The sequence below is a fragment of the Urocitellus parryii genome, chromosome 9 (assembly GCF_045843805.1).
Source record: "Urocitellus parryii isolate mUroPar1 chromosome 9, mUroPar1.hap1, whole genome shotgun sequence".
Classification (NCBI taxonomy): Eukaryota; Metazoa; Chordata; class Mammalia; order Rodentia; family Sciuridae; genus Urocitellus; species Urocitellus parryii.
Window position 1 is genome coordinate 86202891 of NC_135539.1, and position 19749 is coordinate 86222639.

General features: G+C 57.5%; 1 protein-coding gene across 1 annotated transcript in view; it reads right to left on the bottom strand.

Annotated features, from left to right (window-relative positions):
• Nucleotides 1–19749, bottom strand: part of Galnt2 (polypeptide N-acetylgalactosaminyltransferase 2) — a 95025-nt gene that overhangs the window by 22917 nt on the left and 52359 nt on the right. Inside the window, exons 3-6 of the mRNA XM_026412592.2 lie at nucleotides 9647–9800; nucleotides 1390–1488; nucleotides 1136–1203; nucleotides 933–998 (exon numbers count right to left, since the gene is read on the bottom strand). Coding sequence (XP_026268377.1) covers nucleotides 933–998; nucleotides 1136–1203; nucleotides 1390–1488; nucleotides 9647–9800 — 387 coding nt within the window. The remainder of the gene's footprint in view (nucleotides 1–932; nucleotides 999–1135; nucleotides 1204–1389; nucleotides 1489–9646; nucleotides 9801–19749) is intronic.

Genomic DNA, 19749 nt, shown 5'->3' on the forward strand with positions numbered 1-19749 from the left:
AACAGCAACTTGCTTCCTCTCCCTCTCCCCACCTCTCCCCTCCCCTCCTGTGTCCTGGGCCAGCTTCCCCTTTCTAGGCAAGGGAGTGAGGACACTCAGTGGAGACTTCACCGTTGCCTCGTCACTCAGGGGACATAAGGAGTGCAGCAGGTGGTCAGGTCTGGGGCTGGTACCAGCCCAGCAAGGCCACAGTGCCTTGAAGACAGGCCAGGGGAGTGCCTTGAAGAGCAGGCTACCGGCTGGGCTGTTGAGGACAGATGCCCAAGGCACTGCTCCCATCCAAGAGCCGCTGGGCTGACGGGGCAGGTTCCCGCTCAGACACCCCCTTCTTCCAGCGCAGTGGCCGTGTGGGGACGAGGAGGAGGGCTGTGCCCTGGCTGGGAAGCATTGCTACTCCTGAATCCCTGGGAGCAGCACGGGTGCCATGGCTCTGCAGTTGGAGAGACTGAGAGACCCCGACCCCAAGAGGGGCCTCTCTCCACGCTCTGGTACCAGGACACCAGCCGCACCAGCCTGAGCTCCCCAACACGCACATCCCTGGGGAGCCCTTGTGGCCTGCTCCTGGGGCTCAGCCCTGTCCAGTGACAGGAAGCCCATGGGGAGGTAGACTAGCAGGGGTGTGAGCACCGAGGGCAGCGTGTCACCGTCCTGGATAGCCCCCTGCGGTAGCTGCCAGCCGTGGATCTGCTCTTTGGTCAGACATTGCAGCCAGGAGCACTGAAGCTCTTCAAGGATGGGTCAGAGTCCCTAAGTGTGAACAGAGCTTCTCATGTGTGAACAGACCCAGGACACACAGCTCTGATGGATTAGGTGTCTGACGTCCTCCCTGTGTGTTCTGGGACAGGACAGGGCACAGAGAGGGACTGGAGACCTGACTGCTTTCGTAGCCAGAGCACTGCCCAGTCGCCACCAGGCTGGGGAGGGAGCCTTACCTTCCCGCCGATCGTTCCTGAGGACCCGCACTTTCTCGATCTTCCCCAAGAGGGCCCCGTCCTCAGCTTAGGGAGAGAGGAGAGGGAGCATGAGTCCCTGTGGCTAGGTGGGCGCTGCCCCTGGGCGGGGAGAAGCCCTTCCCTCTGGCCGTGGCCTGCCCTGCACCCTCGCCCACAGCCTGCTGGGAAGGACCAGCACTCACGGTCATTGCTGTAGTCGTCTACCAGGATGATCTCTTTGATGAGGTGCGGAGGGCTTCTCTTAAGCACACTGAGGAGAAACAGAGGACAAGGCCGTGGCCAGGTGCAGGCAACTGGGCGGGTGTCCTCTCTTGGCCCCGCCTAGGCTGGAGGGGCCATCAGCTGCCCAGGGACAGAACCACCAGGTGGCCCATCCACGGCCCCGCTGGCCATGTTGACCCGGCTAACTGGGCCACAGCTGGTGTCCTGGCCTCACCTGACCACGGTCCTCAGCAGGGCCGACCTGGCTTCGTTGTGGAACGTGATCACCACGCTAGTGGCCGGCAGGTCCACACGCCACTGCTTCCGCTGACACCTGAGGGAAGAGAAGGTCCGTTTGTACAGTGTGGCATGGCTGCTGCACTGTGCAGCTAGGAGCCACTGGCCTGCTGGGAGCCAAAGCTCCCTCAGGACGTGACCACAGGGACCAGCACATTGAGAACACACCGGACTAGGACTGCCTAGGGCCACCCCAGCCTGCTGCAGACGCAGCTCCGGCACTCTCACAGCCACTGCAGTTCCCAGGGTAGGCCACTGTGCCCACTGCCCTGCCTGTATTTTCCCCTCTACCGGGCTCAAGCAGCCAGGGCCCATGGCAACTCCCCTCCACCTGGATGTCAGGTGCCCCACAACTGTGTCCAAGCAACCAGAGTGAGGGTGATGCCTGCAGCCGGTGGAATGGAGCACAAGGGCACTGCTTCTCCTGAGCAGTGAGCAGAGCTCTGGGGCCACTTCTCAGCAGAACCTGAGACCAGGCCTTCAGAGGTGGGCAGATTCCACACAGCACTTTCTGAGTGTGTGTACTGCAGAGACAGAACTGCAGGGGCACCAAGTGCTACCTACATGACAAGAGTCCTCAGCTCCAGGCTAAAATACCCAAGCATCGCAGAACAGAGAGCCAGGCAGGCCTGCGGACTCCTGGTGCTGCTCGGGGTAGGGCTGCACATCCCGAGGGAACAGTACCCAGGAGGGCACCGCCTGAGTGGTTGTAGGAGGCTCAACTGTGGTGCCAGGCCTGCGCCAGGAGCCAGAGTCAGAGTCAGAGTCCCTGAGCGTGAACAGAGCTGCTCATGCTGCGAGCCTGGCTCAGAATCAGTTCTGAACAGTCATACCAACCAGGCAGTGGTGAGGACGAGGCCTGGCCCTCAGCTGTCTGGGCCAATGGTTTGCCCACAAGCTCTTCCACGCTGTCACTGTCACCTGCAAGGTTGTCCTGCGACCCTGGAATCAAGCACTCTGCCACTAGAGCCAACAGGCAACACCTCCAGGAACCTGCAGGCCGTGAGGTCAGGCTCACTCCTCAGCTAGTGTGGTCCCCGCCAAGCTGAGACAGCCCGCACTGGGCAGACGTGGCTGTGGCCAAAACGTCCATCAGTGAGATGCATGTGGACCCTGGCAGCTGCTGGACAACTACACACAGTGCATGGTGTGGGCTGAGAGACATGGCAGCCTCGCCACCTTTTCCTGTCAGATGGGAAGACAATCTCAAACACAAGTGAAAAACATAGTACAACCACAGAGCAGTCAGGTGGGATCATAAGAGGGACTTCCCTGCTTCACTTGAGTCATCACAGCTGGTCTGTTTTAATTAGTCATGAAAGAACCACATAACAGTCCCTGCTGTTTGAAGCAAATGCATTCTGTGACTGACACGGAACCTCGTTACCTCTGAGCCTTTACTGATAAGCAGACTAGTATCTAGAATTGGCAGCTGGTCAGATCAAGGAACTGAGTGAGACACATGCAAAGCTTCAACTGGGAATGCTTTGCTGGACAGCATCAGTCCCAAGATAGCTACTGGCAAGTAGTGCCAATGAAGGCCAGGGTTGGGGGTGGCACCTCCCATGCCTCCACCTCAATGTGAGGCACGGGGCTGACTAGGGCTGCCAACCTCCAGGCAGAAGCAGGAACAACCAGTCTGCGAGCCCTCCTGCCCTAAGGGCAGAATGTGCAGGCGTGTGCCCGGGTCCATGCTGAAACCACGGGAGCAGGAGCTACAGAAGTCAGGAGGAATGGAATGCATTCTGTCTGAGGGCCGTCTCTCTGCCAGCTCTCCAACAGCCATGGCAGGGCTGGTTGTTTCCAGGAGCCAGCAGAGCTGGTCTGAGGTCAGCAGCAGGAAGAACAGAGAATTGTCCTCTAGAAGCAGGACGGTGCTGAGAAGAGGCGGGGCTTTGGGCGACTCTGGGTCCCCGTTCACTTGCTCCCAGGGTTCCGGAACCTTCTGGTCCAGTAAAATGGAGACTTGGAAACCAGACTCACAAAGACTTGAAAAACACCAATCTGGGCTCACATGGCTCAGAGATGCTGGAATCAGTATCTGGAACTCAAGTGGCTGCAAACAGATGAGCTCTGGCTTGTGATGCAGGTGACTCTGGGTGGCAATGACCCTGATGGGAAAACTAAAGGCTTCTGTGCCGCACCAGGGAGGGCCAGGTCTATAGTGGGAAGGGGCCGAAGCGTCTCCTCGCCCCGCCTGACTCATGGCCCCTGGTGCTCCGCTGGGCTAGTGCTTTGCTCCTACCGGCCCTGGACACCAGCTGTGTGCTCTGAGGCATGTGCTTCACTCCTCTGCACCGGCCTTCAGGTTAGTGAAGGAATATAGCCATGAGAGTGGACACCGAGAACCAGAAGGCCACTGTCAGGAACAGGGGACAGTCACACGGGCAGCGTGTGTGGGTGGAGGCCACCTGTGTACAGAGGCCAGGATGGAGTCAGGAGACGGGCTGAGGCCCAGCGGGGCCTGGGGGAGGTGCGCCTAGCCACAGGGAGGAGGGCACCCAGCCTGCAGGAAGAGCTTGGGGTGGGGGAGGCAGGGTGGCCAGAGACCCCCAGAGTGTGCATGTGGGCTCAGGACACCAAGAGGCTGGGGAGGGGCGTGGCCAGCTGCAAGACCGCACCTGCTCTGAAATGGCAGTGGAGATGGGAAAGGCTCCACCCTCCTGAAATGCCGGTAGAACTCAGGTCTGCAAGGGCAAGGCCAAGTGGTCTCCGTGGGCAGTGCCTTGTCCAAGACTGCAGACCAGGCGTTCATGGGGGCACGGAGTCTGGAAGTCCCAGCGCAGGGCAGCAGCAGGTGAGGGCTTTGTGTTGTATACTGTACTAGTGTGGCAGAAGGGCAGGTGTGGGCACGGGCACCAGCGACACATACGGGAAAGCCCTGAGATGGCGGTACGCACTCTCAGCTGGTTGAACATACTGACCCTCAAGTTCTGGTTCTTCAACTCTGGACCCAGAGGAGGTGAGAAAGTGCCTCTATGCCCAAGGTCATCCATGTGGCGCACACTCTGTCCAGCTTTACCTCTGACAGAGCCCAACTCGGGCCACGCCCCCTGTGTGCTGCCCTGTGGGTACACACTGCCCACCTCTTCTGCTGGACAGCCCAGAGCAAGACAGCAGGCCAGGCTCCTTGGTCTCCAAGGTTGCTGCCTCCTACTGTAAGACTCGCATGGCTGCAGGCCTGCGGTGGGTCAGAGGGGCAGCTTCCCAGTGTGCTCCTCAGGCACGTGGCCACCTGGGCCGCTGGGTTTTCCTCATGAGCTTCAGGTGGGTTCCTGACACTGCTTGGACACCATAGCCTGATCTGAAGATGACACTCACCGTCTTAGTAACAGAGCTTTGGACTGTGCCCTGCTGTTTCCCAGGAGGCCCTGCATCTCGTACAGCCCTCCTCCCACAGGGCCTGGAGCCCAGCAAGGGCTCTGTGGCTGCCCTTCCTCCCAGGCTATCATCACCGCTGGATTGTGAGGGGCTGTCTGCAGAGGCCTCCAGGAGCCCCACAGCCCTGCCAGTGGGCAAAAGGTTTCCTCCAGCTAGCCATCTGCCCGCCTCTCCCCCAACACCGGGACAGTCCTGTGTCAGCCTGTGCCAACAATGCCACACATGGCATGCAACTGCATGAGCAGCAGAGGGCCTCACCTTTCGTGAGCACACTGGTCACCACTGAGCTTGGCACTTGCTGGGCTCCTCACGGGCCCTTGAGCACAGGTCGGGACACTGAGCACAACTGTCCCTTCCTACATCCATCACGGTGACCCACAGCTCTCCCCTTCGAGCCAACCATGATTACGGTCCTGACGTGCGTGTGCTGTTCCTCAGGAGTCACTGGCATTTGCCACCCTGTACTCCTAGGATACACCTGGTGGCCCTAGTTGAGACACAGTGCTGTGCTGGGCCAGCAGCTGGCCAGGTCTCCTGGACACACAACGCCAGGTGTGACGACCTCCTCCAGCTCCGCACGAGGGTGCACAGAGGGAAACAGCATCTCCTGCAGACCTAGGTGAGCAGGGAATTTCGAGAAGGCAAATTTTTTAGTGGAGAAGTTTCTTTTAATGGTATTTATTCTTATTATTTATATTTTATTTATTTATATTATTGAGAAAAATTTATATCATTTAAAAAATTTGCAATTACATTTTTCTTTAAAACCACATTTTAGTGCATACTTGTTGCAGATTTTATATCAAATTTTTTGGAAAATCAGGGAAGTAGCCATGATGGAGAGGTTTACAAAACACATCATCATGCTGCTACTAATTATTAGGTCATTTTAGATAAGATGCCTCAAAGAATCTCCCGGAAGGACTGAGAGGTGGCCAGGTTTGGGGTGGGCTGGTGACCCAGAGGAGGACAGCACCTGGAGAGCTGGGCCAGCACATGGCATAGCCCTTGAGCCAGGGTCAGAGAGGCTGACTGAGCCGAGCAGAGGGAAGGCCTTGCAGGCCAGAATCAAGCCAAACCCTTCAACACAGGGCTGGGAGGCCAGAACTGGACCCAGAGATTGCTAAGACGTGGCTCTGAAGGTCACTCCCGACTCCAGGTGGAATCCCACAGGACTGCTTCCCAGCAGCAAATGGGGAGGGCAGCTGGCCAGCTCTCCTGCACCCAGGCCGGAGCCTGCTCGATGCCAGCTCTGGCAGGGTCTTGAGTCCGTCTCAACTGTCCGCAAACCACAGGCCAAAGCCAGGGAGGGGAGGGCACAGCCACAGCCTTGAGCTGCCTCTGCTCTCCACAAACCTCGCAGCCAGCTCCAGTCTGCACCAGTCTTGGTGCCGGCAGCGTTCATCTTCCCCATTCCACACCCTAGAGGTCACCCTCCAGCCTTCATCCCTCCTCAACTGCTAGAGCTCTCACAGCTGTCTCCAGGGCCACCTCCCACAGCAGCCCACCTGGACAGCAGCAGCAGCCTTCCTGGACAGCAAGTGCTTCCAGGTCTCCATGGTCGACCCAGGCGAGGCAGGTGGTGGCGTGGCCTTCCGCCTGTCAGGAGCCTTGTGTCCTGGGCACTTCTGTGCACTCGCCGGGCTGGGCGTGCCGATCCCGGACAAGCTCTCTAGCACTGTTTTTATGTGCTTGTGGAGCTGAACAAAACCTGGCGTGGGACTGCCTGTCTGCTGCCCTCGGGACCCTGGCTCATTGTGCCTGCCCTGGAGGCTGTGAGGGGTCAGTGCGACCTCCTGGCTGCCCATGCTCCTGCCTCTTGCTGGCCATGCTTCTGTGACTCCTGATGCCATCAGTGATCCACAGAATTTAACAGGTGGGCGGATTATGCCAAGCGTCCCTCTCAATACCACTGGGCGTCCTGATGCCAGGACGTGTTCAGGTAACAAGCCACCATTCCAAAGAGCCAAGGCAGGAAGAGAATAAAGGCAAAGGCTGGCACGTCAGTGGTGACAGACCTGTGGGGAGCCCTTGGGCAGCAGGTGGGCTCTGGGAGAGCAGGGGCTGCCACAGTGGCTCCAGAGCCGTGTCCTAAGGAGGGACGGCCTTGCCAACACTGCCTGACCCTCACAGGTCAGACGGGGCCGTGTGCCACGTCATAGGGGACAAAGGCCACAGAAGAATGGGAGGTCTGGGATTCATGCCAGGTTTGTGGGACGCCAAGTTCGTTCTCAGTGCCCTCGCCAGCACCGCTCAGCTCTGCCACAGCCGAGCCTGACCTAACAAAAGCAGATGGCAGAGATGGAAACCACAGTGTCCCCTGAGGCCACCTTCAAAGTGCTCCGGTGGTCATGTGAAGGAGGAGAGGCCGGCCTTCCCAGGCAGCGCCCACAAGCTCGGTCCTCCCAGACCTCACTCCAAGGATATCGAGCTGCCTCCAGATCAGGCTCCAGGTTGGCTCTGAACAGAATTTAATTCAGCCAAACTCCAGTGATCGTGGAAGGCTCCTAGCTGCTGCTCTAATATGCACCTGACACACCCAGTGGCCAGAACGGAAAGCAACCTGAGAACGCCCACATGGTGACACCTGTACACCCGCTTGGCAAGCTCCTACTCCGGATATGCTGGCGACACAAGTGCACATACATGGAGGCTGCGGAAGGACCCTGCAGTGGGCAGCAGAGGAGCTTGGCCTGTGTGTGGACGGGCGCCAGGAAGGACCATCCTCAGCCCAAGGGAAAGGTACATGAGTCTTGTGAAAACCAGCTTTGAAGCCACCGTGATTGGAGGCCCACCTCCTGTGCAGACGGTACCCCAGGCTGTCCACGTGAGGCTCTGCTGGAGCCCTGGCTCAGGCCAAGCCCTCTTCAAAGCTCTAAGTCACTGGGCAAGTTTCCAACAACCTGGGTGCTGTGGCTTCCTCCCTGTACCAGGAGACCACCCACGTCTGCGTCACAGCACGTGGGGATCCCAAGTGGCCTGGGGGAGCCTGCGGAACCAGGCAGTGGAGACGAATCCCTGGGGTCATCTGGGAAGTGCCACGGACTCCCTGGAGACGTGCATGTCTACGCCTGCGTCGGACACATACAGCTTCAAGCGCAACTCCCTGGGTCCCAGAGGCTCCTTTGGCACCCAGGGCCCGACCCCAGGCCAGGGCCCCTACTGCAAACAGGTCCACTGGGTGTTCAATAGTTGACCAAGCCAATGTAGCCAGCAGCATAGCACTGGGGCCCAGTGCAAGGCCTCGAGAAGGACCCGTGGGGATAGGAACCCTGCGTGGCAGCGATCTGAGGTGGGACACGAGTGGCGAGAAGGACCCGTGGGGATAGGAACCCTGCGTGGCAGCGATCTGAGGTGGGACACGATGTGACTCGTGTTATACAGCACGTCACGCGCACACCATTGTGGTGCTCAGAGCTGCCTGGGACACCAAGCTAAGGGCAGCCCTGAGGTGACTGGTCCCTACCATCCGAAGTCCCCAGGGCAGGGAAGGGACTTGGCCTCCCACACTGCTTTCCTCTGCAGTCCCTGAAAGCCCGGCCCAACTCTACACTCTCTTATCCTGGAAGTCTCAGTCTAAGAGACACATTGGGTGACGATGACAAAGCCCAAGGCTGCAACCCATGTGCACCGTTGGGCCTCCAACAGGCAAGCCCGTGTCCCCGCAGAGGGCCCAACATGGTAGATGTGTGATCCTCCCCAGGCTACCGACACCACTCAGAACTCCAAACACAACTGAACAAGCGAGAGGGCCCACTGACCCTCAAGGAAGCAAGTGGCTTTGGGGTGGGGCTCCAGTTTCTGGGTGATCCAAACCAAGACCAGTGCCTTAGGGACTCCGAGTGCCCTTGTCCATGTGTTCTCACAGCAAGGCTTACCAGGCAGGGTGACAACAGCTGGACCATACAGGGGGTACCTTGCATGAAGCTGGAGCCTGGGTGCCCGGATACCCACCCCAGGCCCCCGAAGAAGTAAAGCCAGGATCCAGGTGCACAGAGTGGTCACAGCAGGGTCCATTTGTGTTCTGAATTAGCCCTCGCTGTCAGCTACAGCGACTGAGTTTAAAAATGGACCTGATTCTTTCTTTCCTCCCTCCCTTCTCCTCCCTAACCTGTCCCTCCCTAATCACAGGATGACCTTTCCCCCATGCAGGCAGAGCTATCTATCCCCAAGCACACAACCACCACAGGAATGGGGTAATCCAGACTCTGGGGGTGGCAGCAAAAGACCTCCCAAATTAACAAGTGAATTACAGCTGCAACAGAGAACACATGGAGCATTGCCTTTGAGCCACCTCTTTAACAGCCCCTGCTCCTGCTGATGGGCAGAAGCACAGCCTCTGGGACAAGAGTCCCCTGGCTTCTCTTCTGCTAGCAAAGCAATAAGCCTTCCTTTTCCTTTCTCAAAAAAAATGTCCTCATTACTGGACTGGCATTGGGACAAGGATCAAACTTTGGGTAACAGGATGACACACCTCTCCTGTGCCCATGTTTCTGCTCCATTTAGCATTGACCCTGCTGGGAGGCCGACTTCCTCCTCCAAGTCTCCACATTTTGACTTAAGCGATCCCAGTAAGCGAGGATCTAAAGTTTCTTCCCTCTAAAGTTGTCAATAGTGGAAAATGTGTTTTGTGACTGGATCCTCAAAATAACAAGTGCTCAGCCACAGAGCCAATTCCTCCACTTCTCCCTCTGACTCCGCCTCTGCACGCTGCCACAGGGCAGTCCTGGCTTCTCCTAGCTTGACGTCATTGGGAGGGGAGACCCCATGGCACAGCAGGGCGAGCCCGCCACGGGTGCGGGCTGGGGACTCACTGGTCATGCCGCGTGTCTGGGATGGCTCTGTCCATGCGTAGCCTGTCGCTCTCCACCTGGTTGAACTTGTTGCGGGCGTAGGGGTCCTGCCCAGAGCGCACCATCGTCCCGCCCACGTAGGCCTCCTGGTTGAAGTCTGGCCACCGCACTTTCCCTGGAAAGAGCAGAGCAGAAGCGTGGTGAGGCTCACTCAGGCTCCAGGCAGGGCTGGCTCCTATCAGACCCCAGCCTCAGGCGACACTCTCCATCAGCACCCAGCAGGGCCAGAGCCGTGGGCCAGGAGCAGATGGCAGCAGGAGATCACATGCCCATAGTCCACAGGGTGAAGGCCAGGCCTGCACCTCAGGATCCCTCGGGACAGCAGAGGGAAGCCAAGGGTCAGGACAGTGTCAGGGTGGCACCCTGCCCCAGAGGCAGAGACCTGCTTGCCCACCTTTCCAGGTCCAGCCAGTCAGCCTCTTGTCCCATGGCCCAGGCAACAAAGGCAAGGATCGTGCTGTGGGCTCAAGATGACTCCCCAGTGCTGTGCAGGGAGAGTGGGTCTGGGCGGGTGGGCTCAGAAGGGCCCATGTCTGCAGTAGTCCTCCAGGAGACAGCCATCCACCATGGGTCCCATCCCCAGGCACCCAGCCAACCAGAGGTGGTGACTGTGGGTCGCAGGGAGACCATCACTGGCAGTACACGTGCACCAGGGTGCCCCCTTCCCTCCTCAGTGCCCAGGACACATCTGTCCACCTTTTTCCTGTTCACATGTCCACTCTCAGCTTGTTTCAGGAGACTCCCTGGCTGAACGCCAGGTGGGGGGATGGACTCTTCCTCTGTCCCTGTGATACAGAAATATCTCACTCCAAGAACTGAACATCCAAGACCCCAGGACTCCTTGGGGACACCCTTGTAGTGTGGCCCAACTGACCCCATGGAGAAAGCACAGGTTGCAATTCCCAGATGCCCACAGGCACGGTGGGGACCTCTATTCCCACCTAGGTCTTTTTCTGTGAGGAAGCCAAAGTGGCCCACCTGGACACTGACCATGTACCAGAAGCCAGCACTGGACGAGGTTCTTCGGAAGCTTCGGGCAGGGCTGGTGCTAGGGACAAGGGCTCCTGGGCAAGCCTTTGCTGGTCGAAGGCCCAACCAAGCAGAGCAGGGTGAGCAGAAGGGGAGGAGGGCACAGAGGCAGAAAACTGGCCTGGGCAACCCTGTCTGCAATCTCTGCTGCACAGCCACCTGCCAGGCCGGGAAAGCGGCACTGCTGCACTGCCACCTGCCAGGCAGGAACGCAGCACTGGCTCAGAAACCACATCTCCCTACACATCAGCCTAGCCAGCAACAAAAACTCATATTTCACAAGGACTCCATGGGGGACCGTGGTCCAGCTCTGCAGGGGAGGAAGGTAGGGGGCAGTGGGGACAATGGCCTTACCCAGTGGACTCCACAGAACCCACGGAGGCTGCGAGGTTGTGGAGAAGCAAAGCTGTCCGGGCACAGCCACACAAGGAGCTGGTTAGAGCCCGGCACTGCGCAGAAAGACGGGAAGACAGGGGGGAAGCCCAGCTGCTCAGGCAGGCGTTTCCGCACGGCCCCACACCATCCCAGCAGCACGACCCAGGGACACCTGCAGAGGGCAAGGTGGGTCCTGGGGTGGCACAGGCCTCCAGGGAGTGGGGGCCTCTGACGACAGCCAGATGCTGGCCTCGGAGCCACCAGGGGCAACAGGAAAGCAGGGGTGTGCCAGCCACACACCAGTGTGGGGCAACAGGACAGCAGGGGTTCACGGGTACCCAGCCCAGGTGCTGCAGAGTGTGGTGCTGCTCTGCTCCACAGTGGACAGGGGTCCGCGGCTGGCTCAGGGCAGAAGGTGAGTCGTCCCCCTCAAAGCCCACTGCTCCTTCTGCAGCTGGCTCTGATGGCCACAGGCTCGTGACACGAGCCTCGTAGCCGTGATTGTGGCCTGGCCAGCACTAGAACTTTCTTCCCCTAAACACAGCACTTCTGCGACGTTCAGGGAAGCATCTTCCACACAGAGCGCCCTAGAGATGCTGCCCATCCACCCTCTCCATCTCGCCAATTTACCCTCGCACATTTTTACCTTCTGTGCCAGAGAGCACAGGGACCCCCTGGCCAGGCACTAGTCCTCTGACCACTGTCCAGTCAAGCACCAGTGGCTGATGACAAATAAGCTGGCTTGGACCATGGAGGGGCCTGAGCTAGTCCTTGTGTCAAGGTACTCTTACCCATAAAGAGACCATGGACTCATGAGGGCCAGGCCTGCCCAAGAAGAGATGCCACTCGATGTGCCCTCAGGTAACCGCTGGCTCTGAGCACTCAGCTGGGAGGGTCTGCTGAGGACAGGATGGATCTCTTCAGCCTCCGTAGGGTTCTTTATGCGTCTACCTTTTTGCTGGCTGGGACCACTCTGGAGTCAGGCAGGACTGCAGCAGGGTCTGTGAGACATCTGACCCCAGGTGACAGCAGGGGAACTAGACCAAGCAGTGGGGTGGGCCTCAGGCTGGACCCAACAGGCACCAGCCAGCAAAGGCCCATAAGACGCGCCCTTAGTGCCCACTTAAACAGCTATACCCACAAGCCTGGTGAAGAAGGTGATGTGGAGTCCAACAGGAGCAGAGATGGCCATTTTAGTTGTGGTCTGGACACTCCTCAGTGAGCCAGGAGATGCGCCTGTGGCTGCCAAGACTGAGGAGCCCACCCCACGGTGCCCCACAAGCCCTCTAACCCAGGGACACTTCCAGCTGGACTCTGGTGAGCCAACAAAGGGCCTCCCAGGGCACAAACTGCGGCACCAGAGACAGATCTGAGATGGACCTTTTCTCCATGAGAGCTGGCAGTGTGCTGGGACCCTGGCAGGCACATCTGGGATACTCCACGTCACACTCTGGATGTCACCACACACGCGCCACATACCACATCCCACCATTGGAAGGGCTGGAGGTGGTCTGCTCTCTTATGTGGGGGGACCTAACTGGCTCTCAATCTAGTGACAGGTCACAATCCACGGGCTGAATCACCACACCAAAATGGGACAGGTATGTCCCGGGGTGCCAGGAGAAGCCCAGCAGAAGACACAGGAGGGTGCTACATGCTGGGCATACACAGCTGGCATGCACCACCCTCCTGGAGGGAGCCTGGTAAAGGCGGGGCCCACCCCCAACAGAGCCCTCCTCCCGGAGATGGCCATGCCCTGGGTCCCCAGGCTTGAGGTACTCTCCTAGTCAAGGCACACCAATGCCATTTTATTCGCTTTAAAGGTAGAAACTACAGTTCTTCCTCGGTCCTAAGGCCACACCACAAAAGGGAAGACCAGGCAAGGTCGGCTGCAGACAATAGTCTATTTCAATGACAAAGGCCCCAAATGGACTCCTGGCAAGAAAGAGAATTTCCTTCACCATGGAAAACCATCTCCTGAAATAGGATCCTAAACTATTCATTGTTTTAAGGATGAAAACAAGACATTCAAAGAAGTGATGAAAAGTTAACAGGGGTGGGGCTGTGGCTCAGTGGTAGAGTGCTCGCCCAGCATGCATGAGGCACTGGGTTTGATCCTCAGCACCACATAGAAATAAAATAAAGGTTACTGTGTCCACCTACAATTAAAACAAATATTTTTAAAAGATTTATAAAAAGTAAACCAAAGAAAATATCAGACTTGATAGGATCAATTTTTCATCAATTTTAAATTATCAGTGTCCATACAAGAGCTAAAGCCTAACACCTTGAAACAGTCCTCATGCCCAGCGAGGACAGAAGCCAGCGTGCCGACTCTCCTTGACTGTCCTGACAGGATTCGCTTCCTCTGAGCAGCTTCCTGTCCACATTCTGCCAACTGCACCTTCACTCCACAGTGCTCCAGATGTGGAAGGGCGTCTGCCGCAGAAAGTTCACTCACAGCCTGAGGGCTGCTTCCGTTTCAGAGTAGGAGGCCGAGTCTCAGAAATCAAACCCACACAGCAGGACATGAGCTGTTAGACTTGGACGGACCTCATGCCCAGGTCTCCCTGCGCCTTCAGCCCTGCCTGACACTCATTTTGAGCAATATCCAAGTGAAGCACCAAGGGCACCACACCTGGCAGGACAGTGCCCAGCACCCTTCCTGGCCTGGCCTCCGGGCCCTGAGCTGCCGAGCGCACGTGCTCCCCTCTGCAGTTCGAGGCAGAAGGACTGGGCACGTGCCTCCACGGCTGGAACCTCCTGCAACTGCTGGAGTGAAGCCCAGCCGAGGCTCCACCTGGGAGGCCTAGCTCCTGGGTGCCCTCCCCAGACGCCTCGGGCTTATCCCTACCACTTCCACCCACTGGGGTCTGGGAAAAGCTCCCAGCCCTTGCCATCCGTGTCATTGTCACTGGACCAAAACCAACTTGCCAGAGGAGACACCTCAGGTGTCAGCCACCCCTCGGGGGAGGACCTCCCTGCAGAGAGTGCGCTGTGTCCACCATTAAAAATGAAGGTGGGGGGCTGGGGTGGTTGCTCTGTGGCAGACCGCCTGCCTAGCATGTGCGAAGCACTGGGTTCCATTCTCAGCACTGCATATAAGTAAATAAAATAAAGGTCCATTGATAACTAAAGACACGGTGGTCCTCAACAGCCTCACCACACTCTGGCTGCTGGTCTGAGCCTCAGTCTCCGTTCTCTGACCTGCTGGCAGGGAGGGCCACGGAGGTCTGTTCTTCCTAATGCTGGCAGGGTCAAAGGAGCAGGCCCCAGGGAAGACAAAACGTCAGTGACCGACAACATGACAACACACACACAGCGACTGCCCTGCGACTGCCCTGTAACTGCCCGGTGAGGCACACAATCAGCAAGTACAGCAGAGGTGCATCTCCTAGGCCCCAATGCTGGAACGCCATGTCCTAAGCACAGGAGCAGTGGGCAGCTGATACTGCTTGCTGTCACCACAGAGGTGTGTCAGCACAGGAGGTGTCTGTGGCCACGAAGAAGCCCTGAGGCCCACGCTGGGTGGAAGAACGCAGGGCACCACAGGGGAGTCTGAAAGCCTGGTGGTTGGTGGGGTTGCTGCAGAAGAGCCTTCGAGGGGAGGGCAAGGCCCCTCCCCAGGAAGCCAGAGCTGGAGGCTGCCTTGGGGCTGCCAGCACAGGTAACCCAAGACCTCTAGAAATGACAAGTCCTGTAGGAATCCATGGCAAGCCTGAACTCCAAATGTGGGGGAGGACCAGAACCTCTGGGCAGTGGGGCCAAAGCCCCAGAAGCTGCTTCCAGAAACTGCCCACAGATCCAGAGGCCACAGGCACCTGGGACTCACTGTCCCAGGGGGCATGCGACCTCATCCTCCGGGACCTGCTGTGGGTGGGTGCCACAGGCCTGGCAGGAGTTGTGTGAATGCTGTACTAATTTCTGTTTGTCCCAGCTTCTTCAGTGTCCCCATGTCCTAACACTACTTGCCTGGTCACACGACCCTGAGGATATCAGAGCTATGTGCTCTCCCACGCTGCTCACAGCTTACCTCACAGGACAGGGTTCAGAGACAGGAGGGATGACACAGGGAACTGAGGATGGCACTTGGTGAAACAGCTGGGTGCGGAGGTCCAAGCAGTGAATGGCCAAGCTGGCGTGAGGCCCTCAGAACCTCAGACTCAGAGGGCCCAGGCGCAGGGAGCATGGGGCTCCCACAGCAGTCAGACCCACAGAGGGTACGGGCGCAGGGAGCGTGGGAGATGCTGCTTGGGAAGCCCACAGGCCAAGGCTGTACCACAGGGGCTGCCTCTTCCGTGGCTGGAATGTGCCTTCACGTGTGGGTGACAAGCCACAGCTCAACAGTGACTGCAGTGATACTTTTTTGCATGCCTGTTGTGCCACAGTTCTGAAGACACCACCCAGAGCCTGTGAACCCCCAGGAAGAGACACAACCATGCTGAATAAACAGATACCCGGTTCACTGGGATCCATTCCTTTGGCAGGCGGGAGGCAAAAGAGCTGACCGTCTCCAATAAGATGGGAGGTGACACACTCTGGCTTCGGCCCCTTGCCGCTACACAACCCAAACCCCCACCCTCACCTGGGCACCCGCAGTGGGGGCCTGAGACTCAACTACACACCATCCCCTGCTCCTCGCCCTCAACCAGCAGTGAACCCTGGTCTGGTAGTATAGCTTCCTAGGGGCCAAAAGAAAGCTTGCTCCAAAGGGCCATGCTGACGAAGGATAAGAGCCCCAAGGAGAACCTCAACCTCTCCACAGCCTCCCTGCCCGCCTTCTCGGCATCAGCAGAGCCTTGGCTGGTGGCAAGGTCAGACTCAGAGGTGCAGAAGAGGGACCATCCTGGGGGCAACTTGTTTCCCATCAAAGAATCTTTTCCACACCAATGAAAAAAGACCAAATTCCTCTGTCACCGGGCTGCAGAAGGTTGCTAAGACCACACCTGGATGCTGGGCTGAGGCAGCTGAGGAGGTGCTCCAGGCAACAGGGGGCTCAAGGGGAGTACTACCACTGCAGGGCTGAACACTGGCCCTGGGGAGTGGGCCAGAAATGGGGAGGGGCCATTAATCCAGGACCAGAGGGAGGGAGGGAGGTGGAGAGCCACAGACAACGGACTCAGTCCTGGGACCTCTCTCCTGTGCCAAGGCCAAGGGCCTGCAGCGTGGCTCCAGGCTCTGCCTGACTCCTGGCTTCCAGACTATCACTCCTGTCCCCAGGAGTCCCTGACTCCCAGCAGGGATGGCCAATTGCTGGCATACTGGTTCCCAATTTCAAATTCCACCCCAAAACTGGGCACACAGGGAAAAGAAATACAGTGAGAACAATAACCCAGGCTGTAGCCATGGAAGCCCTGGGGGTGTGCAGTTTCCAAACTGGGGCCACATCAGAGTCTCAAAGAGCATAGAGGGACGAGGACATGTTTGAGAATTCTCCCTGACCTTACAGCAGCTTACTTCCAATGACATTTAGAATACATAGGCAGGTGCATGTGACAATTCATGAATGAGCTCAAACGTGTGGGGTGGGGTCCAGAGCCACGTCTGCCCGCTGGGGTGCAAGAAGCTGGAGCCCCTGTCCTACGACACCTGGCTCCTAAGGCTGTTGTGGGTTTCGTGGCCACAGTACCCTCAGCTCAGCACAGGGAGGCCACTGAGCCTCGCGAGCAGCCCCCTCCACGCCCAAGTCACCAGCAGTCCCCAAAGACCACAAGGTGCTGACCTTGTCCACTGTCCTGGGGAAAATGGGTTTCTTAATCATACAATAACTTCTAAAGAAAAAAAAAACTATGTGTGCTGATTTAATTAAAAAAAAAAAAAACTCCTTCAACAAAAAAGGGAAAATAAAACCCTTTGGCAAAGAGGACAGAGTGCACTCATCAAAACCACTGCTAACCACCAAAAGAGGCGGACCAGGGCCTTCTAGTCTCTTGGAAAGAAAGCCACCATCAACAACAACTGGGAAAGGGCTGGGGTTGTGGCTCAGTGGTAGAGCGCTCACCTCGTACATCGAGACCCTGGATTCGATCCTCAGCACCACATAAAAAGAAATAAGTGAAATAAAGGTATTGTGTCCAACTACAACTAAAAACTAATAAATATTTTCAAACAAACAAACAACAACAACTGGGATTAGGAAATTACGTCGAAGCACATTCTGAACTGACTGTAACAGAGTAGGACCCAGTGTCATACCTGGAATGTGCCCTGCAGGTGCTCTCTCCTCCTCCATCTGCCTCAAGACCCACAGGAGCAGGGTTTTCTGAGTTGAGAGCAACCCCTGCCCCCAGGCTCTCATCGCTCCTGCAAAAGCATAGCACAGCCTTTGCGCCGTAACCAAAGAGGTACTCACAGCTAACTATTCAACCCCGTGCTACCCTGTGCAAGTGACGCCTGTTCTACCTGTGAAGGAGCTCTGGCACAGGCCTCCTGACCCTGCACATGTAGAGGAGGGCAGGGAGGACCTGAGCACCAGCACTCACAGAGCAGAAGAAGAAGGTCAGACTCAGAGGTGCAGAAGAGGGACCATCCTGGGGGCAACTTGTTTCCCATCAAAGAACCTTTTCCACACCAATGAAAAAAGACCAGATTCCTCTGTCACTCACAGAGCAGAAGAAGAAGGTGGCATTCCTATGTGGTGTGCAGGTGCACCGGAGCCCTGGAAATCCATAGTGAGCACCTGGTGCACAGGTACAGGGGATCCCTGGAAATCCACGGTGAGGCGCCTGCATCTGGTGAGCAGGGGCACCCGGAACATAGAAATCCACAGTGAGGCACCTGGTGCACAGGTGCAGGGGAGCCCTGGAAATCCACAGTGAGACACCTGGTGCACAGGTGCAGAGGAGCCTGGAATCCATGGTGAGGCACCTGTGTCTGGTGAGAAGGTGCACCCAGAGCTTGGAAATCCATGGTGAGGCACCTGATACACAGTTGCAGGCAAGCTCTGGAAATCCATGGTGAGGTGCCTGTGTCTGGTGCACAGGTACAGGGGAGCCCTGGAAATCCACAATGAGGCACCTGGTGCACAGATGCAGGGGAGCCTGGAAATCCATGGTGAGGCACCTGATGCACAGGTGCAGGCGAGCTCTGGAAATCCACGGTGAGATGCCTGTGTCTGGTGCACAGGTACAGGGGAGCCCTGGAAATCCACAATGAGGCACCTGGTGCACAGATGCAGGGGAGCCTGGAAATCCATGGTGAGGCACCTGATGCACAGGTGCAGGCGAGCTCTGGAAATCCACGGTGAGATGCCTGTGTCTGGTGCACAGGTACAGGGGAGCCCTGGAAATCCACAATGAGGCACCTGGTGCACAGATGCAGGGGAGCCTGGAAATCCATGGTGAGGCACCTGTGTCTGGTGAGCAGGTGCACCTGGAGCCTGGAAATCCATGGTGAGGCACCTGGTGGTGCACAGGTGCAGGGGAGCCTGGAAATCCACAGTGAGGCAACTGTGTCTGGTGAGCAGGTACACCTGGAGCCTAGAAATCCATGGTGAGGCACCTGGTGCACAGGTGCAGAGGAGCCCTGGAAATCCACAGTGAGGCACCTGTGTCTGGTGAGCAGGTGCACCTGGGGCCTGGAAATCCACGGTGAGATGCCTGTTGCACAGGTGCAGGGGAGCCCTGGAAATCCACAGTGAGGTGCTTGTGCCTGGTGAAGAGGGGTACCCGGAGCCTGGAAATCCACATTGAGGCACTTAGTACACAGGTGCGGGGGAGCTCTGGAAATCCACAGTGAGGCACCTGGTGCACAGGTGCAGGGGAGCCCTGGAAATCCATGGTGAGGTGCCTGTGTCTAGTGAGCAGGGGCACCTGGAGCCTGGAAATCTACAGTGAGGCACCTGGCGCACAGGTGCAGGGGAGCCCTGGAAATCCATGGTGAAGTGCCTGTGTCTGGTGCACAGGTGCAGGGGAGCCCTGGAAATCCATGGTGAGGCTCCTGTGTCTGGTGAGCAGGGGCACCCAGAGCCTGGAGGGAGGTGGTGACAGCCCTTATGTCTGCTGTGGCTGGGATAATGAATGAGGAGGGCACATAAAGGAAGGGCCTGTATTCTTAGGGTGGTGCTTTCCCCACCACAGAAGGGAATATGAATTCACCACATAAATTCCCCCCATGAAGACACTGGGCTTCTGGGACAGCACATAAGGAACTGGGAAGCCTTCACTCCACTGTAACAAGTACAGACCTAGGGAAGGGAGATCCCAAGGCTGGAGTGAGGACAGACAGGAGCACACACCCATTAACAGGAACCTGCCCCACACCTGATGAGGTACTGAAAGCTCAGTGTGAACCATCTATAGACATGGGAACCTCAGGGAACCCAGCCAGGGGCACTCAGAAATGCTGAGAGCCACAGCTGAGTCGGAATGATGCATGGCATTTTGCCAGAAGGGAGTGGTTGAGAGGGGCCGCCAGCAAGCCATTGAGATGATGGTGGTTAAGTTAAGCTGTGTATTCAGTTGTATATAGACCCCTGCTGTCCGTCTCAGGCCGCCCCCGCTACTTTGGAGTTCTCCCGGGGATTCCTGGGGAGTTCACATTGGTTGGTGAAGTTCTGGTGGAGGGAGTTCTGGTTGGTGTGGTGTCCCTGGAAGGCCCGCTTAGGTGGCATTCGGGGGAGTTAGGAATTAAAGTTTGTTCCTGCTTGAATGGCTCGTGAT